Source organism: Oenanthe melanoleuca, chromosome 2 (assembly GCF_029582105.1).
Source record: "Oenanthe melanoleuca isolate GR-GAL-2019-014 chromosome 2, OMel1.0, whole genome shotgun sequence".
Taxonomy (NCBI): Eukaryota; Metazoa; Chordata; class Aves; order Passeriformes; family Muscicapidae; genus Oenanthe; species Oenanthe melanoleuca.
The window spans coordinates 36,280,621-36,306,256 of record NC_079335.1 but is presented as its reverse complement, the minus strand read 5'-3'; the positions used below and the strand labels follow the sequence as shown (position 1 = coordinate 36,306,256).

Sequence of the window (25,636 nt, the reverse complement as noted above, 5' to 3'; positions counted from 1 at the left end):
ATGGAGCAATCAGCTACTCTGACCTTCCATGGCTTCCTTGATAGTTAAGGTACTTGGATCCTTTTGACTGGTGGTAAAAATGTACATTTTCTTTCCAAGTTTGTTATCTCCTTGTTTGTTTCTTTTTAAACAGAGCATCAATACGTGTGGCAGTAGGGAAGGAAAATTTAGAATAAATTTAATATCAAATTTCTGTTTTACTTTCAGAAAAGGCTGCATAAAATATCCTGCCCTTTAAAACTGATCTATTCCCTTCATGTTTGCAGTCAGTTCTTATGCCTTCAGTGACAAACTGTGGATAGCAGCAGATTTTTCTCCCCTTAGTGTGTATATTCAACACTGTAAATGAGAAAGGGCTGCAGCTCCAGTCTGTGCACACCAACAAGGGAGCTCCTAATGTCCCAGGCATACCTTCATGAAACTCAAAGTTTTTTATTCAACACTGTTTTTTTCTGAGATTGTAACATCAGATGAAGTGTAATGACTGGGACAATGCAAAGAATGATATGACCTGTAGCATGGTTTTCAGAGTACAGAGAAGATTTTGTGCAAAGTGATGAAGAAGTGATAAAGTGGTGATGAGAAAGAAACCTAAGAATATTTGCACTGGGATCAATATAAGGCCCTGCTGTAATATATTTAGAGATCTGCTTCTACCACAGTATTGTAGTGTATGTCAATCATCCAGGGGCTCAGCAGGCACTGGTCACTTAACAGCAACAGTAAGGGATGAAAAAAACCACATCAATTAAACTGAATAAAAATATTAAATCCCCAAATATTAAGCATACATCCAATTTGGCAACTCATTTGACTGCCTAAGGCAGTTGGTTTATAGAGTCATGTTCATTCCACTTAATATTATTAACAATTCTCAGGGAAGTACTGCATAGTTACAGTAGCTAGTACATTAATCTTTATCATATGTGCAAGAGTGGAAGCTTGGAACAGGATTATGAAAACAGAGTGCTTATTGTTTTATCTCCAAACAGATATCTCTTCAGAAAATAATGATCTAATGAGACTACTTACTAACTGAGCATTAACTTCTCTGGGGCTGGAAATGCTTTTCCATCAAGTGCTGGGAAAAATGCTCTTGTGAGAGTTTTGAGCTCTTGGCCTTTGAGCTTCTGCTCTTTCTCTTCCAGTCAATGTGGTTGGGTCACAGGATGCAAAACCTCATATTTCAGTTTTACACATGCTGTGGGCTAAGTTAATGATTCTGCATTGAAATCATTCTAAAAGCACAAGTCAGATTCCCCACAGATTCCTTTTGCCTTCACTCATTAATATTGGGGTGTTTCCTCTTAAAAGCAAGTGACTCTCCATGTAGACTCTTTGCAAAAGAGCAAAACCACTGGATCTTCCTCTTTTAAGGGAAAACAAAGCTGAAAGGAATCAAATTGTGTTCACATTCTCCAAGTCTACTTTGTATGTAAGAATATAAGAGAAGCCAGTACTGGGTCAGATCAAAGGTCCATCCAGCCCAGTGTCGATCTCCAGCAGTGATCAGCACTGGATGGCTAAGGTAAAGAATAAGAGCAGGGCATAGATATAATCATCCTTTCCCAAATATTACTCCAGCCTTCAGAAATTTGTGGAACGGGGTCTTCTTGAGCCATAGTTATGGCTCCATGTTTAAAGGGCCTTAATGGATTTTTCTTCCACAGATACATCCTACAATTTTCTGAAGTGTGAATTCCTGTGGAAATGAGTTCCACAGATTCACTAAATATTTTGTGAAGAAGTATGTCCTTCTGTTTGAATCAAAACTAGATCCCAGTGGGTTTCATTTCTCCTACTCCTAAAATGATACTGAGATATTGTTCAGGTTTATCTTCCTCAGGCTGCTCTTTATTATGAAATACTATGAATGAGGAAAAACCCCCACACCACTACTTTATCTACACTTACTCTTCTCTCCTTTTTTCCATGCTGAAGAATCCTACCCTATTTAGCCATTTCCTATGCAGAATTTGTTATCTTCATCATTTACCACCTAGTTTTCACTTTACAAGATCCTCCAGTAACTGACTTAGGAAACGTGTCCGAAGTAAAAAAACCAAGAAAACCAGTCGACTTTAATCCACCAATTCCCAGGAATTGTGCTCCACAATGTACAGGGATAACAAAAGAAGTGCACTTTACTAGTACATTTAATTTGGTTTACTGTGCTGATAGGAGCAGATGGGTGTGAATTTGGTCATTACATCACCCAAAGTCTTCCAAGTACAGTTTAATATAGGTCTTATGAGGCTTGTACAGAAAGTGGTTTTCAGAACCTAATTTAATGACAGGAGTTCCCTTTTACTGTTTTTTCCACACCACCAGCTAAACCTTACACATCCCTCAAACGACACAGTTTGTGAAGTAGGTAGATGTCCTAATCAAAGGACATTGTGGAAGGACATTCTAGAAATGTGTTCTAGGAGACACAGTGAGAATTCAAGGAGGACAAATTCATACTGAAAACACAGGCACTACATTGTTTGGGAAATTCCCGAACCCGAAGTACTTGGAAGAGGGGCTGAGAGAGTGCAGGGGTGAAGCTTGACCTGTTTTTTACATCCTTCACTAAACGTTTGCTGTGGGTGCTGCTGATGACAGTCCCTGCAGTCCGACCCAGACAAACTTCTCCTCCGAACCCAGGCTGCCATGTTCATTAAGGCATCGACAATCCACCCCCATTAGGATCACCCCTTCCACGGCTGCCGTAAGTGCCGCAGGAGGCTGTGCTCTGCCCGACTTGCGCTGGGAAAGAGGCGACGCTAGCAAACAGGCGGTGAAGCCGATTCCTCTGGGTGGAAGCCGGCCGAGCTAAGCCCTCCCGGCCGCCAGCAGCCCCTTCCCACCCCTCCCAGCCCGCATCCCCCGCATCCCGGTGCGCCGGGACCGCCGGGAGGCAGCCGGGCGGGCGGCAGGAGGGCTTAGGACCCAGGGGGACGGCGGTGGAAGGACCCAGGCTCTGGCGCACACGCCTCCTACCAAAAAAAAAAAAAAAAAAAAAAAAAAAAAAAAAAAAAAAAAAAAAAAGGAAAAAAAATCACAGCCCCGTGGAGCTGGCGCTCGCTCATTCAGTTTTCTAGAGAGATCTGAGCCGGAACCCGGGAGCCGGGAGATCTTTCTCGCCCACACAGCTCAGCAGCAAGGACATCTACAGGGGGAAAAGCCCACCCCACGAGCCCCCCGCGCCCCACGGCAGCTGCCGGCGCTGTGCAGGTATTTGCATTTGCCTTCTCTCGGGTTGCGCAGGGCGGCTCTCGGCGCTCCCCGCCCCGCCGGGCCGGGATGCGGCGGTTCAGCACCGCGGGGCGGACAGCTCCGGCCCGGCACTGCCCTGCCTGCTCTCTGCTCCTGCCTGTTCCTTCCTGCTCTCTGCTCCTGCCGGCCCCGGCTGCTCCTGCCTGCTCTCTGCTCCTGCCTGTTCCTTCCTGCTCTCTGCTCCTGCCGGCCCCGGCTGCTCCTGCCTGCTCTCTGCTCCTGCCTGCTCTCTGCTCCTGCCTGTTCCTTCCTGCTCTCTGCTCCTGCCGGCCCCGGCTGCTCCTGCCTGCTCTCTGTTCCTGCCGGCCCCGGCTGCTCCTGCCTGCTCCTGCCTGCTCCTTCCTGTTCCCTATCTGCTCCCTCCGGCTCCCTCCTGCTCCCTGCTGCTCCCCTTCCCTTCCTGCCCTGTTCCCTGCCTGCTCCCTGCTGCTCCTGCCGGCTCCTTCCTGCTCCCTCCGGCTCCCGGCTGCTCCTGCCCGTTCCCTGCTGCTCCCCTTCCCTTCCTGCCTGCCCTGTTCCCTCCTGCTCCTCTTCCTTCCTGCCCTGCTGCCTCCTGTTCCCTGCCTGCTTCCCTTCCCTTCCTGCCTTCTCCCTGCCTCTCCCCCTTCCTTCCTGCTCCCCCTGCCTGCCCTGCTCCCCCTTCCTGCTCCCTGCTTACTCCCCCTTCCTGCCCTGCTCCCTCCTGCCTGCCCTGCTCCCCCGACTACCGTCCTGACTACCCTGCTCCGTCCTGCTCCATGTCTCCTGCCAGCCCTATTCCCTCCCGTTCCCTGCGTCCTTCCAGCCGAGCTCTCTGCCAGCTGCCTGCCTTACTCCTTGCCTGCCCAGCCTGCTGCCTGTTTCCCACTCCCTGCCAGTCTGCTGCCTGTTCTGCTCCTCCTGTTCCCTGCCTCCTGCCAGTTCTGGCTGCTGACTCCTGCCTGCCCTTTTCTCTGCCTGCCCTACCTCCTGCCTCCCAGCATACCTCTCCTGTCTGCCAGCCTTCGTCTCCTGCATCTGCTTCCCTGCTGCCCTTTGCCCTGACTGCCTCTTTCCCCTGCTCACTGCCTTCCCTGTTCTCTGCCTCCACTGCTTGTCTCATGCTTGCCCTGACTCCCTGCTCTGCCTCCTCTGCCTCTTACTTGGCCTGCTCCCTCCCTGTCTCCTTATCCTGCTCCCTGCCTCTCTGCCCTGCAATCTCTACTTCCCTTACCTCCCCCCCTTCTCTGCTTCACCTGTCTCCCTTGCCTCTCCTTGCCCTGCTTACTGCTTCCTGCCTCCTATATATCCTGTCTCTTCTTCCTCCAGTCGTCCTTGCCCCACTTCTGATTCTCTTCTCTCTGCCTTCCTGCATCCTGCCTTCCCTGTCTGCTCTCCTCCCTGACCTGCTCCCTTGCCTCCTTGCCTCCCTGCCCCTGTTTCCCCATATTTCTCACTTTCCTACCCTTTTTTCCTCTCTTGTCTTCTTTCTCCATCACCAGCCTCACTCCTTCCTGAAAGGGGGCATGGGACTGTAAAAATCAGCTTGGCGGCTCAGGAGCTGGAAAAGGAAGGAAAAGAGCACAAGTTGGAAGGGAAAGTCCAGATCCAATTTGAGACTGGGGAGGCATGAGAGGCATGTGGAGGAAAGGGCTAAAACTGGGAGTTGAGTTGATGAAGGTAGGGCTACAGCCAAGAGTTGACATACAGGAGCTTGTCAAACAGCAGCAGATATCTGTTTGCTCCTCAGCAAATTGTTGCCTGTTTTGACCAGTTGCACTCATTCCAAAGAGGGATGAGCAATTAGAGGGAGGGGAGAATGTGCCAGGTCAGTCACTTTTACTGCTGTCTTAGTGGTAAACAGTGATGGGTGCTGGGAAGAAGTGAGGTGAATCATGCCTAGTGTGTGGGTCCTCTGCTGCAGTTAGTCAAGAATTAAGTTTTGGTCTCTGCAAGAAGCAAGGGTGTTCATACAGAAAATAAATGCAAAGCAAATAACAGCTGGAGAAACCCCATGCGTGCTACTGGCCTGACTTTAATTCTGTTTGCAATGGTTTAATCCTGAGTGGGTGAGGAAGGTCATAGGAGAAAGGGAGCTTCCCCTTATCAAATGCTGATTCCTCAATTTTAACAAGCTCTGTGAATAATTAAGTTAAGGAGCAGATGGCTACTCCTTGTCCATTACTAAATAGTGACAGGATCATATTTGGAAGGAAAAATTAAATTACAGAAAGTCTGCTTTCATGTGCTTTCTGAGTAATCAGATGATAACATGGATTATCTCCAGTACTAAAAGTTAATACAATGCCAACATCTACATGAGATATTATGTAACAGTATTATGCCATGCCCTGCATAGTGAAGGTACTGGTTTACTTTTTCCTATAATGATAAGTCAGATAACCTTGTAGAGCTTTTCCTCATTTGCAGTCTATATCCCAGCTTGAAGTTTACAGGGGCAGCTTGTGCTGTCATGTATCTGTTATAAAATGCTGATGATTATTTTAAGAATTCTTTTGACTCATCTACTTCTACAAACTATAGAGTATTTTCTAAAAATTAGACTTTCATAAGGCAAACACAAAGCAATGAAAGATACTGCCACGTTTTAAAAAAAAAACCTTCTTGATTTATGATATCATAATTTATAACTTAAAATCTGTTGCAGTGACAGGATACTCTGAGTAGCACTGAGTGCTGCTGAGTAGTAGTGCAAGCAGTGCCACTGAGTTCAGCAGTGGAGGAACTGCAGAATCCACGCCATAGCACTGGGTCATAATTCCTGAAACTCTACATGCCTTGAACACAGGCGTCATTTCACTGAAATATGTAACAGCAGCCTCCTCATCTTCCAAAAAAGGACTATGTCAGTTGAAATAGTAATCATCAGCCTCATAAAAGGATGGAGAATATTTCCTTCATAAAGACTGTAAAGTCATGCTGTTGTTAACTTAAGCATGCACTTATTGAAGCAATTGTGCTATTGCTTGGCAAGTGAGTTTTATTTTCTCTCACAGCCTTGTACTGTAGAATCTCTCTGGCATAGACACAAACAAGATGTGACAATTGGGTACTACTAGTTAAAATGAAACAAGGAAAAAGGAAGCAACATTAGTCTCTTATAGAGTGGAAAAACTGAGCAGAAGTTCACATGGTTTTCGTCAGATGAGTGTAATTCCTTTCCCTCTTGATCTAATGCTGTTCAGTTGATTTAATTTGAGGATTTCCAAACACTTTAGTGGGATTTTGGTTTGCTTTGTTAGTTTTTTTCCTTCAGTAGTATTTATAGAAATAAACTCCTTAAGTCTGATATGCTCCTCCACTGAGAAAACAAACCTACATGGTATTATATAGTTATATTAAGCTTTATTTCTACAAGTTTGGAGAAATTTCTATATGCTTTGTCTTTGTGCTCAGACTCCAGTAGGAATGAGAGAAAAAAATCCCAGGAGGATTGCATTAATTCCTGGATGCAGAAATCCACTTCCCCTTCCCCTTCCCCTTCCCCTTCCCCTTCCCCTTCCCCTTCCCCTTCCCATGATATGCCACAGATGCTTTCCTCTGGCATAATATATAAAGCCAAAATAAGTCAACACTCGTGTATCACCATTGCATTTCATATTTTTTGAAAGAACATAATTTTTCAAAACATGGAGTAAAAGAACTGCAAAATTAGATAAACTTAATATTATTAGACATGCAGTACTGAATATCTTGATAATATATTCTGTTCCTTCTTCTGTATATCTTTGTGCAGATGTTGTAGCACAACTTGTGCAGAATTTAGGCATTTTCAGACACCAATGTTATGATTGTGTGCTATCAGATTTCTGCATATTATATCATTATGAGGCTTGGGGGTCATAATTAATGTTTTACATGCTGTTAATTTCTGCTGCAAGATGTTTCTGTATTATTGGAGGAACTGACCTCTGTCCCATAGCAGCCAGGGTGATGGTTGCACTATGGAAGTTCCTCATAAACTGCTGCTTCTTTGGCATGCCACAGATCAGGCCACACATAGGGCTTTGCAGATTATCTGTGATTACTGAATATTTACATCTTAAAATCTATTATTTGAAGAAAAATTTAACCAAACTCTTGAGGTTAAAGCTGTTTTGTTTAACTTTTTAATTTCTGTGTTGTATAAGTTCCCCTCCTTGGCATATTCAGATAGTTATGCACATTTTAGGTCAAAAGATAACGGGGTAGTATTTAAATTTTATGTTTGCTAGACAACCTTGTCTGTCTCTCCTCCTGCCTGGCAGCTTGTAGGAATAGCAGGACAACTTCAGGTCAGTGCTGCAGACACTCCTGCCCTACATATTGTGCAGAGAGCAGTGAAGATCAGTTGAGTTTCTGCTGTGTTTTGTGCTGTGCCATGACTAAATTACCACCACTGGACATTTAGATGTAGCCTGAGGGCAATCTGTAACTAAAACTAACAAGAATATTATAGAATGAGTAGAAATTCATGTGTTGATTTTACTGAACTGAAGGAAATGTTAGTTTTTGTACCTGAGCTGAGAGATTCTACCCTGGGAAAATGAGAGAAACCATCAAATTCCCCACACAGCTGTTACAGTCACAAACATTCACTATTTTCATAATGACAAGAAGCAACAAATCCCTGGAGAAGGTTTGCAGAAGCACCAGTACTTGGAGCAGAAAGACTTTCAATATTTAACTCATTTATGTTCACTGGGAGAATCTAGTCCTTTAGGAAAGAGAGAAGTAGTGGTGAGGCCAGAGTTGGAGTCTTGTGTCCTCTTCTGGGCTCCTCAGTACAAGGGAGACATGAACAAGTAAGAGAAAGTCTGATAAGGGGTCAAGGGGGTGATGGGGAAAGATTCCCTGGATGTTATCATGTAGGCTTATGGCTCAGGAGAGATGTGATCTGTTCCCAGCTCTCTGAAATGTGCCCTCTGGGATCTCAGACAAATCACTCAGGGTTGTGCTCCTCCCCACAATCTGTGGAAGATGCCAGGCTCCTGCAGCCAAGGACAAAAGAGACTCAATCATACTCATTTCTCTTTTGAAATTGGATTATGGAGCTGGGGTAGGTTCCATTCTAGGTCTGACTACTCCACTTCCAGTGCAGGTTTCTACTAAGGTATCACAAGGCCACAAAGGGCCATAGGAACCATTCCTATAGGTACTGGGATGGATTCATCCTCCCCTGTCATTATGGAGCAACCAACCCCTGCCAAGCAGAACATAGCCCTAAGAGATTTTCCAGAATTAACATAAAAATATTTTTCAAAAAGAAATTTAATGAGATGACACCCACACTCTGAGAAAAAATCATTCTGTATTACCATTTTCCTTCCCTCCCTGCCCACTCCCTTCCTCTCTGGCATGACTTCAGCTGCTAATATCTGTATAAATGCTAGGAGCTAGGAATTATATAATGAACCAAACCCTGGCAGTCATACCTCCTAACACCAGGTGAGGGTGAAATGTTAGTGCCTTCTCAGTTTGAAAATTGTGGTAATGAAATTTCAGATGGCAGATAGGCTTTGGACTGGATGGAAAACACTTGGTGGATTAAGAGAGCTAAAATCTTTCTGGAACTGAACTGGATGGGGAAGGGCCAAATGGACATGAGGTGCTTAAAGAAGCAAATGTTGTTGCAGGGACTGATAAGTGGGCAGGAACAAAATGATCCACACAATTGCCATCATCACTGAAAGCAAGTTTTGGCCCAATTTTCCAGGGCCCAATTTTCCAGGGCATGCTGTGCAAATAGGGATTGAATGCTGACCCAGAAGCTGCCACTGAAGAGAGAGCAGTAAGGCATGCTAAAATCTTTGAATGGAAATTGCTTTGCATACTTTGAAAAAGTGTTATTTTCATTTTAATTTGTGCAGTAAATATTACTGTGCATTTTATCATTAACTTTTTTTTTTTTTTTTTTGAGGATCACGCAAAAATATAAGCTGCTTGTCTGAAAATTGTACCCCACTTTCAGTATGTTATCCATTCTGAGCACTCACTCTCCTTTGTCATTCCCTTGCTGGGAATGAAAATGAATTAGCCAAAATTTTATGTGACACCACAATTTTGGTGGAAATTTCCCTTCTTGTTTTGGTTTTAGTATGTTGTGTTTCAAATCTCTGTAATTTTTTTTCATTTAAGGCTGAATTTTGCTCCTTTGGAGGGATGATTTACTATAAGTGGCTGTGAAAAGACATTAGAAGAGCAAATAGTCTCTTGGGAACAAAGAGTCACAAGATAGAAAAACAGCTGTTGAGACTATAATACAGTCTGGTGTGCCAAAACACAGCAACAATATTCAAAATAGGAAAAAGAAGGCCAGCATCTTCATTTGGAAGAAAAAACAACCCTGTACCAAACTGAACAAAGATGTAAACATCTAAAAAATTGGCAGATGGATCAGAGCTGTGCACAACACCGGAAGAGAAGGAGAAAGTGCCATGTGTGGGAGGAGGTGAAAATGGAGATGAAGCTTCTGTTATATCTTGGGAATCAGAATAAATCAGAACCATTTGAGAAAGTGCAGTGACAGTTAAACTGGGTAGCTGTGGAGCACTAAATTTATTGTCAAAGTTAGCAGTGGGAGAACCAAATCCTTCACTGATGTATATCAGGCTCCTTGAAGGCAATGGTGCTAGTGTGGATTGCTAACTTCATGATTTGCCCTACAATTCTGAGAGTGACAAAATTGTCCATACACATTTTAGGTTATTTTGCAATATATAACTTCACACCAATAAAGTATTTTAGTGCAGTCTGTTCCAGGTGATAATCAGGATAATCTATAGATAACTGTAATCCATGGTTATAGCTCAGCTCACTATCAGAAATCTCTGAAATGCATTTAAAAACATCTGACAAGAAATGAATGGATCTCACTTACCTTGGAATAATCCTGAGCATTTAAATTAGTTAAAAAACAGTAGGAAAATTTAATAAAAATAAGCAGAATAATTTTTTGACATTAAATAGTTGGGGAACCAATAAAAAGTCTTAATTTCCTTGGTCAAATCTCATTTTCTTCTGGAGCAGTCTGCATTTGACCTTTCAAGAATTTACCTTATTGTCAAAGAAGCATCTTGGTGGAGGTGGGGACAGAAAAGGAGGTAGAGACAGTTTTAGTCCCATAAACTCTTAGAAAATGGATGAACCACTAGGAAGTGTGTGTGTGTGTATGTGTGTGTGTGTTTGTCACTGTTATCTGCTGCTAATCCTTGGATGTTTTAGAACTGATCCAGAGAAGGGCCACAAAAATGATCAGAGAGCTGGAGCACCTCTCTTATGAAGACAGGCTGAGGGAGTTGGGATGGCTCAGCCTGGAGAAGAGAAGGCTCCAGGGAGACTTACAGCACCTTCCAGTACCTAAATGGGGCTCACAAGAAACATGGTCACAGACTTTTTACTAGGACCTGTAGTAATAGGGCAAGGGCTAACATTTTTAAACTGAAAGAGGACAGATTCAGATTGGATATAAAGAAGAAATTTTTTTATTATGAGGGTGGTGAAGCTCTGAACCAAGTTTCCTAGAGAAGCTGTGAATGCCCAAACATTGGAAATATTCTAAATCAAGTGGAATGGTGCTTTGAAAAACTTGATCCAGTGAAAGATGTTGCTGCCCAAGACAGGGAGGTTGGACCAGATGATGTCCAAAGATCCCCTACAAACTAAAACATTCAGCTGTTCCACAATTTTGTGATTCTAAGTGTCCTGGTTTAGGGCAAATTTGGGAGGAAACTTCCAAAGGGGTCCCTCTAGAAAGCAGACTCAAGCCTCCCCCAACTTGTTTGGGAAAAGATTTCTTTGGAGAAAAGTGGAAAAAAACTGTTTATTTAACAAGCAAAGAATTCACAAGCAAAAAAAAAAAAAATAATAATATTAAACAATAAAATTTCTTGCTGTTCTGAAGAGATGGCAAATTCAGAAATTCCTTGTTGTGAGGGTGTCTTGGCTCACTCAGTCTCTCATCAGTCCCTCCAGAGTTGGGAAATGTCATGTCCTGGGCCCTGGTGGGACACAGGTGTGAGCTCCTTGTGTTTTTCTGGGTTTTCAGACCAGAGCAGGCTTGAACAATTCCAAGAAAAAAAAAAAAAAACAAAAAACCATAGTCTGGGGAACTCCTCTGCCTCAGCTAGCTGAAAACTAACTTTAAAGTAACAGAGAGCTCTCCTGCTGTCTGTCCTTGCTGCAAACAGCACAGTCCAGGAGCAGGAATGCTCAGGAGTGAGTGCAGTCTCTGAAAACAAACTGCAAGCTTCTTGTTCCCCCTCTTTGCTCTCAGAACCAGTCTCAAAGGTGCAGAACTCAATATCCAGCATCAGCAGAACAGATGATTGAGGATGCAGGCATCATGCAGTCACCCTAAGACACTGAGCTACAGAAATGCTAAAGGTGCTGTAATTCATTCACTAAGTCCCAAGCCAGAGCTAATGCAGACCCCAGATATGCTTCTTGCTTCCAGATCTCTGCTTGACACCCTTGGGAACAAAAAGTTTCCATACTCTACACTTGCTGTTAAAACTAGGGAGGGTCCAACCCTGGCACCACAGTCCCCCAGAAACAGTGTCACCCTTAAATACTCATAGTTCTCCTAACTAGCTTATGGAGGCAATTGTAACTAAACCTATGATTTATGCAAGAAAATGCTGATGTCACCATTAACTTGAGATCTCAGTCACAAAATATTAGCCTGGTTTTTCTATGGCCTGTAATTTTACATCAATGGAATTCAGTTGATACCATTGGAGTTATTCTAATTTTGTCTAATAAAGGCAAGAGTAAAGAAAATAGCCATTACTTTATTTTTATATAAGGAGCCCACCTTTATTACACCTCTAATTTCTTTAAGAGTTGAATAGCCTGCACTCATGGACTACCCCTCAAAACCTGGGGACTTGTTTTCTGGAATAATTTGCACTCTATAGTGCCTTTTCAAAGCCCTCTTTTCTCCCAGCTCTGCCTTTCCTTGAGTTTTCCCAGGCTGATCAATCACCAGATACTCTGCTCTGCAGGTAGCTCTTTTCAACTCCAGCTCCACAGTGAATACAGAAAGAGGATGCTTAATAAACTCTCCTTTGTGTCAGCCACAGAAAAGTCCAATTCATATTGCTGTTAAATGAAAAGCTTATCTCCCACCACAAATGTCCTTTAAGCAAATATGCAGAAACACTCTGTATTTAAATTTTGGGATTTCATCCTGGGGCTGCAGCTATGGCATCTAAAATGTAGTTTTTATCAATAACATGCAAGGTCACAAAGCAGGGAACTGAGGCATCTTTTGAGCTCATTGACTTCCAGGTCCTGCAACATAACTTTGAGCAAATCTGGGACCAAGAAATGCTTTGGCTGCTGCTCTCCCCATTGTTTGACCTGAGAATTCTGAACCCAGGGGAGTAGCTGAATGAAATGGTTGTTTTGCTATTAATAATTCATAACTTTCCAAACAGCTTTCTTCAAATACAAAAAGTATGTCTTTCACTGAGGGATTCCCTTTAAATTTTTAAAACCAATTTTTCTTTTTCAGAAATTAGAAAGAGAGATCAGTTAAGCAGTTGGGGGGAGGGATGTTTGCTTGTCTGTTTCTGTGATGGCTGAAAAATTGTATGAATCTTGATCTTTCCCCACACACATATCACATTGGAACAGACCTTGATCTTATTTCACACAAGTGTATCTACACAGACTTGGATGACAGCCTCTTGCTAATTATGTCACTGAAATGTAAGAGATTCACTGTACCATTTTGCTCATACATAACAGCTTAAGCAGATTTTCTTCTAACACTTGTACAAACAAATTCTAGGTAAAGTATGAAAATCAAAATGAAATTCAGAACTAGTTATTCAGGAAAACTACAATATACTGAAAAAAGGAATTTTGAATAAAATACTCCTCTTTTCAACTGAAACACCAGCCCTGGCAGATTGGATACATCAAGAACCTTATTTGTGGGCAGTTTCCCATGAAGACATATTGAGTCTCAATGGGAGACTCAATGGGAGAAATGTTTCCAGTGAGTTTCTAAAAAGTAGAAATTATCACTGGTATTGGTGGAGTTTTGTTGTTTTGTTGTTTTTTTTTAATCAGTTTTACAGTCAACTCAGGGTCTTATTCAAGGAGAGATACAAGCTGATAGTACAGGTGATAAAACCAAGTCAAACAGTTGTTATACTTAGTATGATGAGGGTAAATTTGCTACTTCTGAAACTTAAATGTTGCTCCTGTAAATGGTGGAAAAAAATTACTATTATTTTGAAGTTAGGGATGCTGCAACTCCCACACTTCTGTAAGACAACTTTAAGAAGTGTATTCTAATAGCAGGTTGATACAGCTTAATTTTAATTGTCAATAACTCAGATTGCTTTTCTGAAAGCCTGAAAACATACATTCAAGATGTTAGTGATTGCCTTATTTTAAATGCACCCATTCTGAAATTGTGTGACTGGTATCCTCCTACACAAAGAAATTTTATGGCTAAGTAAATTCAGAAATGCATTCCTACAAGCTTTATATACACATTTAATCTTTCTTTTATGTATTTTCTTTTTCTTTTAGTAAGTGGTGGAATAAACAGCACTTTCCTTTGGATGGATTATAGTACATGTGAACTGGCTGTTACTTTGCAAGAATAAGAAAAGTCTTTTGCTTCTACTTGCTAAATATCAGCTTGGTAGCAAAAAGCATCTGAATGGCTCACACTCACAGCAGACCATCAGTTGAATGGGATCAGCACTTCCACTAAAATATCCGAAGTCAAGGATTTGGAGAAGAGGTTTTTGCAGAGATGACCCATTTGCAAGCTGGGCTCAGTCCAGAGACTATAGAGAAAGCCCGCCTGGAACTGAATGAAAACCCAGACATTTTGCACCAGGACATCCAGCAAGTCAGGGACATGATCATCACCAGGCCTGACATTGGGTTTTTACGTACAGATGATGCCTTCATCTTGAGATTTCTCCGAGCCAGAAAGTTTCACCAGACTGAGGCCTTCAGGCTGCTGGCCCAGTACTTCCAGTACCGCCAGTTAAACCTGGATATGTTCAAGAACTTCAAGGCTGACGACCCAGGAATCAAGCGGGCTCTGACAGACGGCTTTCCGGGCGTGCTGGAGAACCGCGACCACTGCGGCAGGAAGATTCTTCTGCTTTTTGCAGCCAACTGGGATCAGAGTAGGTAAATGTAGATAGTGTCCTTATCTTTTTACACACACACTCAACTCACAAGGGAATATCTGTGGCCATCTTTGGAGCAGCAGGGCCATTTCCAGCAAAAGGTTTTGTAACCATACCTTCATTGCGCTCTAACTTCCATCTCACCTGATCACCTGCCAGTCCTCATTCTTAGGGCATAGAACCTTTGAGAGATAAGGCTATATCATGTAAGTAGCTCATGTCAGAGTTTTTCAAAGAAATATTTCCAAATTTTAGCCAGATAATGTCTTTTTGCTATATGTACATTAATGCCTATCATACAATTACTTCAGCTGTATCATGGACCAGCCAAACAGGTTGACAGAAAGCATCTCAGAACATATGGAGATTCTTGTAGCTCTCCTTTTGCAGAAGAAACTGACGATATTTATTCTCCAGACTTTCTAACAGATTGCTTGTTTGTTTGTTTGAACCACTTTGGGAATTGCAGTCTCTGCTCTATTTCCACAAACTGCATTGTGATTTCTACGCACTCTGGTTGCTCTATGTTGTCAGTCTGGTAAATGGGAGATTCACACAAAGCATATTTTCTGTTCAGGCCATTTCTTTACAGAGTGGTACAAACAAAGATATATATATGATTATAAAATAATGTCCTTAAATGTTAATGTGTTCAGTCAGCTTTCACCACCTATTTGAAGTGGTACAGAGAAAGGGGGCTAGTCCAGGAATATCATGTCCACATTGACATCATCTTTGTAAGCTATTCCATTCCATTTTCCCTGCCTTCATGGTGAGATGGAGAAGTGTAATCTACTGTAGGGTTACCATGTGTTCTGTTGAACCTTGATAAAATTCATATGAAAGAAAAAAATTCAGATTCAGGTTTTAAGTACCATCAATTCTGATGATTTCCAGATAGGGTTTTGTCTTGCCACGGTCTAAAGTTTTCGATGAAAAAGTTTTATCCTTAAGAGTCAATGGATTGGAGCTTTGAATTTACATCATAGAAACTATTAGAGAACACATATACTTGCAATTTTTCATGCTATTTAATTTCTGGGAAAACCTTTCACTGCCATGTGAAAAGCGGAGTTCAGAAATGCTTCTGAAAATGAAAATTTGCATGTGAATACATGTACAGAAAATGATACAGAAGTGTAACTTTGCCTAATCAAACATGTTTGGTGAAATTGTGAACTGAGGGCAGTAATAAAAGCCCTATTAACTACAAAGAGGCCAGCAGTTTATCTCCTGTCTTTCTGAACTGCAAGTTTGCCTTTCTCTCAACCACAAAACACTTCTGTTAGCAATTGGTCTGAAAAGAAAGATGAATGCACAGGTATCTGGAATTAATAGAAAGCATCAGCTTTAGAGGACAGAAGCACTGTGGCTCTGCTGGTTGCATTAAGGGATTTAGGTATTACATAGAGCCAGCTTTGGGTTTCTGATCCCTCAACAAAATGAATCCTTATGATTAACCTTGTACATCAGTCCTGCTCTTGGAAAGCTGAGATTGCTGGTGTCTAAGGCTCCTGCAATGAAACTTTGACAGAATAATGATTCCTGTCAGATTTTGGCTCATATTTTCTGCAAGACCTTTAATATTCGTCCATGTGTATGTGCGTGTGTATGTCTGTTTGTGCAAAACCCAAAGCAACCCTGCATATTTCTGAAAATATAATTTTAACCTTCAAAGAGGAAAAGGTGAGGTAAAAAGCATAGGATGTACTTTCCTAAGACTCCTCAGTGACATTAAAAATCATGTGCAAATTTTACCTCAGTTCAGCCTCCTCTCTTCTGTCGATTCAGATGACAAAAAGTGGGTTTTTTTTATGGGCATTTGTGGCACTCCAGGTGCAACAGAGATTTGGAACAGGATTTGGGCTGTAAGTAAATGGATGTCCCCCTCCATTTTTACTGTCTAAAAGAATCAACCAGAGGAAAAGCTGTTAAGGGGAAGGAAACAAGTGAGTGCAATGTCCTATTAAGCAGCATGTGAACAGGTTATTGACCAGAAGAAACACAATTTTTACAAAGGAGTTAAAACAGGCATTGTGCACATCTTACATAAATGTGTCTTGGGCAACCTTTCTGCAGGTGTGTCTTCAGTGATGGCAAGATGTTCACAAGCTCTCATTTCAGCTGAATACAAATGGAATTGGCTGTATTTCCATAGACCTGCAAGAGTAGGAGCTCAGCCTTCATCCTGCCCTTCCTAACTTTAATCTCATTTGCCACTGGATGTGCCTTCTCTTTCTTTGTGGTCAAATTCCAATTTATGACGGGTTGTTTATAAAGAAATAATAATTTTTGAAGGGTCTGTTAAATTCAGAATAGCTATAGGCCGTAAATTGGTTTTCAGTCCAGATGTTCATACCATTTATGCCTGGGAGTATGGTTGCTTTTGGTGCCACATGTCAAAGAGGCAGAAGGAGCCTTGAAACTTTCTGTGCTTATAAATATATTGATTTTTAACAGGAAATGTCATTATTTGTGTAATATGACTGCTTGGACAAATCAGAACCGAAATGTTTCTAAGGTATTCCCTGTGTCAAAGATAGAATTTCCATGTAAGCTTCCAGAAACATTTGGAATTTCAGCCATCAGAGTGCAACTGATAGACCTGACATCTCTAGCAAACTAGGTTTTAATTTCCAGCCTCAATGTTTCAAGCTTCAGCTTCCAGCTGCTAGATCGTGTTAGCTTAAATGTACCACAAAAATATGACAGCTTCCCATGTTTGTACCTCTGTGTCCTGACCAGGTCACATTTAACCTATTTTTGAGTTCACTGGGGAGGCGGCGCTGTGGGGTAAGTCACAGGGAGCAAGAATATAGTGCTTTAGTGACTCTGCAGCAGGGGTTCTTGTGTTCTCCTTTAACCATGGGGAAAGTAAAACACCTAACACCCTTTTCTTCAAGGAAAAAAACAACTTAGTGCTGTCCACAAGGTAAGGAACACACCCTTGAGCAGCCAGCACAGCAAAGAGAATGTTCTGCAAAGCAATCCACTAACTTAATGCATCACAATACATTTAAGATACCAAAGCATAAACAGTTTTGACTTCTTTGCTCTCAGAATTGGGAAGATTTTCCAGGTTTGAAATAATCTTCATGATTCTTTTCTGGGCTGTTCCTATCATTTTAGTGTTGTTGCTAAGGTGCAGGTGGATGAACTGAACAAAATTTTTTGCTAATAAGTCATCAAGTGATAACCTTATCTCATCTGTTCAATAGTTTCTTCCTTTTAGACACAAGATTGTCACTCTGTTCTTAACTACTCTATTCCATTCTGAGCTCCTGTTCAGCTCAAATTTGCTTTCAAGTCAGTTTCCTAAAATATAAATGCCACTGGTAAATGTGTCATACATTCTCATCCATAATGTGGGCACAGTCTAGCATGTGATTCGCGCCCTTGTGCAGAGCTAAACATGTCCTGATCCCCAATTATCATTTCAAGGGGTTTGTGACATCTGCAAAGCTCACTGTCAAGAATTTTATTTTTTTCTACATAGTTAAAAAATATAATGATGGTTGTTTTGACCAAAACCTTTTTGATGACAGGGAAAAAACCACAGGGGATGATAATTCTTATTGCCAAATCACTAGCTGAGGTCTATCATGGTTCCAGAGTTATACTTATTTAGCATGTTCTGCATAGATTTGATTTCTCTCCATTGTTCAGGCAGATTTCTTAGAGATGATGTAATCACTTTCTCTCCAGGTCGTACATAGTATATTTTGGATCTGTTACTTAAAATTAATCACATATCATTATCATATATCACATAATAATTTCATTTTCACTTATTCAGTATTGGATAAATGAAAATGAGCAGATGAATAGAAAAGAAAGAGATCAGATAAGTTCCATAGTGAGGGAGAAAAAAAACTGTTGAGCTGTATTACTGTACACTAGTACAGGGGAGGGACATTTTTCACTTTGATCAGAACTTAAGGTGAGAACCTGAAACCCACAAAGACTTTACTTACACTACAGCTTACAGAGCACCTTATTTTGAATGCAAATTTGTGCTGCAGTAAAGACAGGTAAGGATGTCAAACTGATAATATAATTAATTTTTTTGATTAAATAATTTGCATGATAAAAAATTCCAGTTTGTAAAACAACCAAATGCATACACACAGTTTTGATGAGACCTGAATAAAGATTGAATGTAAAGAACAATGATCCATATGCTGGAATACAAATACTCTTTCTCACATTGTTTCATTCCATCACCCTTACCAAATCTAATCCCTCACTCCTCTGATCCACCTGTAGTGAAACTGAAGCTTTTAAAGAAGTTGGGTAAGAGGGACTTGTCAGCTGTTGGATTCCTTCAGTAACCTCCACAGCTGTTCCTATGTCTGCTGCTGTCTTCTAATAGATGCTGCTCATACACCAAGGAGATGGAGCTTTGGGTGAGCAAGTAAGTCAGCAGAAGGTGTTTGTTAATCTTTGAGGCAAAAGTGTTTCTTTCAAGTTTGTTCAGCCAGAGTAAAATTTATTTTTGTGTGGAGAGCCAGAAGAAGGACTCTAATCACAGTCCTCTGCAAATAGGGCTTGGGGTAGGGGGCAGAATGTTTTTCATAGATTTTTTCAGTAAGTTGGTAATTAATTTCTGTCTTCCTGTCTGTGCCTTAGAAGCTGTCACATAGCTCCAAAAAGTCTGTGAGTCAGGAAGGGAAAACCTGCTGCTTTCTTTACAACATAGAATTCTAAGTCAACTGCTGGCCATAAACCATCTTTTATTACCCAGAGAATCTCAAATGCTACTTACCATTCTGTAGGACAGTGTACTGGCACTAAAGGGAAAGGAAATATTCTGACATAGAGGTAAACCAACAGCTATAAATATCTTAAAAGTTATGATAAAACCAAGTATGTCCTTCCTGAAAATGCTCAAAGTGGTGTAATTGCAAGGATATTATCATCATCAGATCCTGTCTGTATTAAAGAATACATCTCAAGTGCTGATTGTTCTAATATATTTCAAGCATAGTCTAAGGTACTAAATAGAAAATGAGAGAATAAGCACCTGTTGAGACTGATTTATAGTCACAGGCAAACTGTGGCAATAATTCAGCCTCATGTCTGTTCATCATGAGAGATTGCAGCTGCAGTGCAGCCAGCCCTACCACCATAATGACTTCTATACATCAAGACTTTGGGTTTAGTTAGAGCTAGTGATTCAGTATTGGGAGATGCTTACAGTAATGCAGATTGACATTGTGGTTCAAGCATTGCATTGACCAATAAACAGCTTAGAAGCACACTGAATAAAAAAGTAATTCATATTATATAAAAAAGTAATTCATATTACATTACTGAGCTGGTCTGAAATGGTAGCAGAATCAGGATAGCAGAGGAAGGCTGCATAGCATAAGCAGAATACTCATTTTGAAGAGTAACAGATGTGCAAATTAAATGTTGGACAAAGAAGACAGAAAGAAGCTCTGTCTTGGAATGTTTTAATTTGCTTGCAGCCGACAACTTGATTCAGTTGGTACCATTTATTATGGAAGTATATTTGGGAAGGCAATTGTAGCCCATGTGAATGACAGCAGGATGACATACACAAATGAGAATCCTCTGTTGGGCTGCACAGGGAATCCAGGAAGACAGAGGAAATGTCTGAAAAAGAGAAAGAAAAACAACAGCTGGGAAAGTTATGAAGCATATGTTGAAGAATGAGAGAAGCCTGACTGAAAAGAAAAAAAAAATCCATGGAGAGGGATTGGCAAGCAAACACATTTTGAGAGGGAAGAGGTGACTGGATGGTGTTGGGCTGAGGGCTGACTGAAGAGCTGTGAAGGACAGTGCCTGGGGGTGAGAAACAGCTGGAGGAGCTCACCTGCAGGATAACACAGGAAAATGTAGGGCAGACTGGAAAGTGGCTCTATGCCACCTTCCTCCTGTGGTGAAAAGAAACTAAATCCAATTCCCATGCTTTATAAAGTGGAAAGAAGGACAGCTGATAAATACACAAACACATATACACAGCGAACACATAGGCACACATATATGTGCCCTGCTTTGCTTCCCAGACTCTCAAGAGACTCCATTTTTGCATGAGAGTTTATGTCTGGGTGTCAGAAAGGAGAAGATGTGTACAGTTGTGATTACACTTGTCCCTAAAAGAATGACCCATAGTCCTACCTGGCCTGTATGTGTCACCCTCACATGGGATCTGCAAAAGAACACCATAACAGAGCTACATCCACAGAGCAGTAGGCAGCCAGCAATGTGACATCCCACATGGTTCTTTGCCCTTTTGAACTTTGAATGAATGCTCCTATAAATAGCTTTTTGAGGTGAGGCTTTGTAGGAAGAGACCAGAACACTTTCTTTTTTTTTTTTTTTTTTTTTTTTTTTTTTTTGGGTCACAGAACTTCTCTAATCAAGTTTTCTAAATATCTAATATTCCAATCAGTTCCTATCTTGCCAACCTAACTAAGGCAGCCAAGGCAAATTCAGGCATTGCAGTAGGAACAGACTGAAAAGAGTCAGGGAAATAAAAAAAATTAATTCTCTGGCCAGCTATTTAATAAGCTACATGCAGTAGAAGCATCAGAAATTAATGGAAATACTGAGCTGAGATCCTTAAATACATTTGAAATTTTAACATTTTAGTGCTTCCCTGATATATTATTTCCTCAGGCCATGATTTATTTTAGACTCCTCTGAACTCTGAGACCTGCATCAATTGCATTTTACATTGAAATATCTGCTTTTTTCACTCTGGCAAGTGCTGAGCATCCTCCAATTCCAGCACCCTCAGAACAGCACAAGGGATGCTTAGGAAGTGATGCTGTTAGCAGACCAGGTGATCCCACAGGAGCATGAATTTGGAGGAAAGTCATTCCAATCAATCAGATAAAAAATTGAATTGTTAAAGATCTTCTGTATTTTGGCTCCTTTGTCATGGTTAAAACAATTAATGAGTTGGAGCATCATAATTAATATGTCATGGCTGGAGATTTGATTCCTAAAAATGAGAAAATTAAATAATTTCTTAAGAAAAAGGAAATTTTGGTCTTAAATTCTAATTGCACTCTCAGTTTTTGTTTTTAATGAGTGAAGCAACCACAGAGGCAGCAAAAAGCAACTATCCCTTGTTCACAGACTCTGATAATCTCAGCTCTAGAAACTTCCTGGAGGGTCCATTTGTTGCAGGGACAGAGGGCAAAGCAAGCCAGTTAGCCTCCTGCTGACACTATTTCCTATGTGTCTGCTTATGAAAACTGCCCATGCTGAGCAAATTCAAGCTAGTAAAGACTCATTTTAAGGAGAAAGCTAATATGCAAATATCTTTTTCTTTATAGAGAGATGGTATCTCTTTTCCATTTTTCCATTGCAGAGGTGCAGTGGATGGCACATGTCTGTGGTGCCAGTTTTCTTCCACATGTGCAGTAGAAATCACAGAACCTTGTAAAGTTATGATGCTAGAGGGTCCATAACAACCTATTTGAAATGGGTATATGGAGTTTTGATGTAATATCCTGTAATGCATCTTTAAGGACCAAAACTGAAGATTTGATTGAAGGTGTAAGCTAATGAATGCTGCATCAACATATATAAGAAAAAATACTTGATTTTCAGTGTCAAATTAGTGTGGTCTCTATTCTGACCTTGACAACCTGCTGTGTATGAAACCTCTTATTAGGAGCTTGTCCTGTCAGGAGAGCTTTTGGTCTTAACCCATAGAACTACTCTCAAGTGCACTTTAAAACACACATATTCTCACATACTGCACCGAGACCTGATGGTCTGAATTAATGAAGGAAGACATTTTTAAACCTTTTTAAACAAATATGTTTTTCTTCATTGTATTACAGCTACAAGCTATCCCCACATCTTCCTCTGTGCTCCTATCCACAGAGTTGCAATCTCAGCTTTTCTGGTTTTATAACGTCAGTAGAGGAACTGGATTCCATAAATTCAGCTGTGAATGAAGTAACATAAATGAAAAAAAGGGGTAACACAAGGCCACTGCTATGGTGTGATCAGAAACATTTGCACTCCTTGCCAGGGCTAAATATTTCACTGTTTCCTTCCTCCTGGTTGCTTTCACAGCAAATCCAAGAGATGCCAGTCACGTATTTTGGATATGCACAGATCAACCTACAGAGTATGTGTGCTGCCTACACAGAGTGCTAGGCTGTGTGTTAGCACACAGGATTGCTTTTGTATGGGTATTTCTAACCAGGGCAATCTGCACCTGAGTGTGATAACCCTATCTAAGTCATCTTCATCCTCTCCTGTTGTCTTGCAGCTGTGATCCTCTAAGCTGTTCCCACTTTGCAAGGTTTCTCCATAAGTGTGCACTGCCTTGCTTTCCCAGGGTTATTCCTACCTGTCTGTTGTAGAGGTGCAAAAGAAGAAATGTGATTTATATTGAAAAAACTGTTAAAAAATCCTTCTTCCAAATGTACTGCAATAGTCATCTGAAAACTAAGTAAAAAAGGAGAAGGAATAAACTCCGACCTAGGGAGAGATGGTGGGAAATCTTTGCATTTCTTAGGTTCTCATTTACATGTAAACCATTTCTAGCTGGCTCCTGCAATTTAAATTCACTTTTATTCTGATAAAGCTTTCAATTCTGTTTGAATAAAAGAGTTTTGCAAGTCTGGGGAAAATGGCAATTTGTGTATGCTGTGCTGCCAATGAGTGCCTTTTCTTTTCCCAGCATCTTATTGTTATTCTCTGCTAAAATCTATATGCACATTCACTTTATTTCAGAGAATATCTTATATGAATCATTTAAAAGTAATTCAGGATCATTTTGGTGCTTCAGAAAGAGGCTCAGCAGATGTAGGGTTCCAGTTAAAAGCCAAGGAGACTTGTGAGACACCAGACACACCTACCATCACTGGATTTGTTCTGGCTGACAGGTTTGTCTCTACTGGGATTTTCTCACCTCTTGATTTCTTAAATCAGGTGTTCTTGGGTAACTAATGCTGACTGGGCACAAAAGGATTTGGGGGTTAAGAATGGACTACAAATGAAATTATATAAAGTGCTACCATGGGGGAAGCAGAGTCTGGGCTCTATTGCAGAAATGTTGTCAGCAGGACAGCAGTAGTTACTCACCTTTACCCACCTCAGCTGTCCTGTAACCTAAGTACTAGCACAAGAGACAAGTCTGAGCTAAACCAACAAAAGAATAGCAAAAGAAGAAGTCTGGAAAATATGACAATGACGTAGAAGTTGAAGATATTAAGAGGTGGGATTAATTATTCTTATTTATGATAGTTTGCCTTAACAAAATGTGGTAGCAAACAGTGGGTATATAGAATAAAAACAAAATTATCCCAAATCTTAAGCAGAATTAGATTTTCAAATATTAGAAAACATTTTGCAATGACTAAGATACAGCTGGACCCCTCATCAGCAGTGACACTACTAATACTCTTTGCTTCAGACATTTGCTTAAATACCTTATGCCTTAATATACTTCTCATGCAGAAATGAAAGCAGTGCATTTTCTTGGCCATTAAACACTGTTGCAAAATATTAACAAAATCTAAGTCAGCCTAATGCAAGGGAATGGGGTGATCAAGAGCTCTGCCAGATCAAGATGAAAAATCGCAGAGAGCCTGAAATGTGTTTTTGTGGAGGGAAACCAACAACAACATAATTGAAATAGTTTTGCAAAGACCTGATTGCTTGTAGTTATTCTTTGGTATTGCATAAGGCCTTCTGAGTAATCTTTTGGTCTAGTCAAAATATTGTCTAGAATAAAGAGAAGTATGTACTACAGTTACTTTTATGAAAATTAATTATTCTGTTGTAATAAATGTGCCCTAGGGCTGTGCAGAGATCTATAAAATGGAGTGTCCCTTCCTAATTTTCCCTTTTCAGTATAGTCTAAACTGTGAGACAATAACATAAATAAAGGACTACCAGTGTAGCTAAGAAAGGTGGCAATTTTAGTAAATAATTCCATGAAAAGTTTCTGATATGTCCTGAAAAGCAGGCTTTACAACTTTTCAAAAAGTAAAAAGTTAAAATGTTAAAAAAGAATTAAAGATTTTGTGTATTTTGGGGTTTTTTTCTTCTTTTATGGAAAGGAAAAAATAAAAAAATTGGGTGTTTCTTTATTAAAAGATTAGTTCAAATGGCTGCATGTAAATGCTCCACAAACAAAAGGAAGTAAAAACAAGAGTAATTATTTATTCAGGATTTATACATCTGCCTCTAATAACAAGTTTTTCTTCTGGAATTTTTCTCAAGGCCATGTAACTATATTTGCTGTGGCAATGTCTGCTGATTGTTTTTCTGCCTCTTTTTGGCTGCCATTGGACAAAGCAATCTTGTATCTATTTCAATGCTTGTGTTTGGAGTACTGGTTGCTCCAGTTATTTAATTCCAGAGCTGCTTCCTTCAAATACCAACCTAGGGTCTGCAGACATCACTGTGCATTGAGTTCAAAAGCACTGACTTTTTTCCCATTATGTCCTGAACTTAATTCTTACATATGTTGCTTCATTAACAATTATTTATAATTGAATTATTAGTGCAGAGTCATGACTTCAATTAATCACATTTCTGCAGTAATTCTCTGTATTGACTATGTGAAAATTCTTGTTAGAGGTGTGAAAAAATTGTTTTGAATTAATTATTTTTGCTTCACAATAAAAAGAAGTGCAAACAGAAATAGAAGAGTATAAATTACATTGTCATTTTACAGTTTCCAGTTGGTTAGAAACATCAAATGCAACCATTTCCCCCAGAAAGAGCAAACCAGAAACAGCAGCTGCCAGAAAGAAGAGACTAGATCACCACACAAATAAATTTACTGTATTGTTTAGAGGTCAGAGTAATTTAGGAGGTTGATGATAACTTCTTTAATAAGAAATTAATGAAACTTTTATTTCAGAATCCCCAACATTGCAATTCATATGAGATTCTCTTTTGGGCTCAACTGGCTTCAATACTTTATGAACCACTCAGATTATTTTCCACTGGAAATTCCGAAGAAAATTTGATGGTCTCCCCAAAATAATTATATAACATTATTATTCCAAGGCAAGGACTACTCTGCACCTTCAATACCCATCTGTACCCTACTGGGAATTGCTGGCATGGACCAAAAATCTGTGCTGGCTTTAGGGGAATAAGGATATCAGGCTGGACTTCTTTTCTCCATTACCATACATCCAATAAAAGGCTCCACAGTTCTATTTCTGCTGCTTTGGGGTCTCAGCTTAAGCAGTTACTACCCACTTTTGCTGCTAGCATGTTACATCCCATTCAAGAAAAAT

The 25,636-nt window shown here is 40.6% G+C and overlaps 1 protein-coding gene across 1 annotated transcript in view; it reads left to right on the top strand.

The window, feature by feature from the left end:
* Window positions 1-2,743: 2,743 nt before the first annotated feature.
* Window positions 2,744-25,636, top strand: part of CLVS1 (clavesin 1) — a 100,212-nt gene continuing 77,319 nt past the window's right edge. Inside the window, exons 1-2 of the mRNA XM_056482978.1 lie at window positions 2,744-3,219; window positions 13,768-14,385. Coding sequence (XP_056338953.1) covers window positions 13,997-14,385 — 389 coding nt within the window. The 5' untranslated portion in view covers window positions 2,744-3,219; window positions 13,768-13,996. The remainder of the gene's footprint in view (window positions 3,220-13,767; window positions 14,386-25,636) is intronic.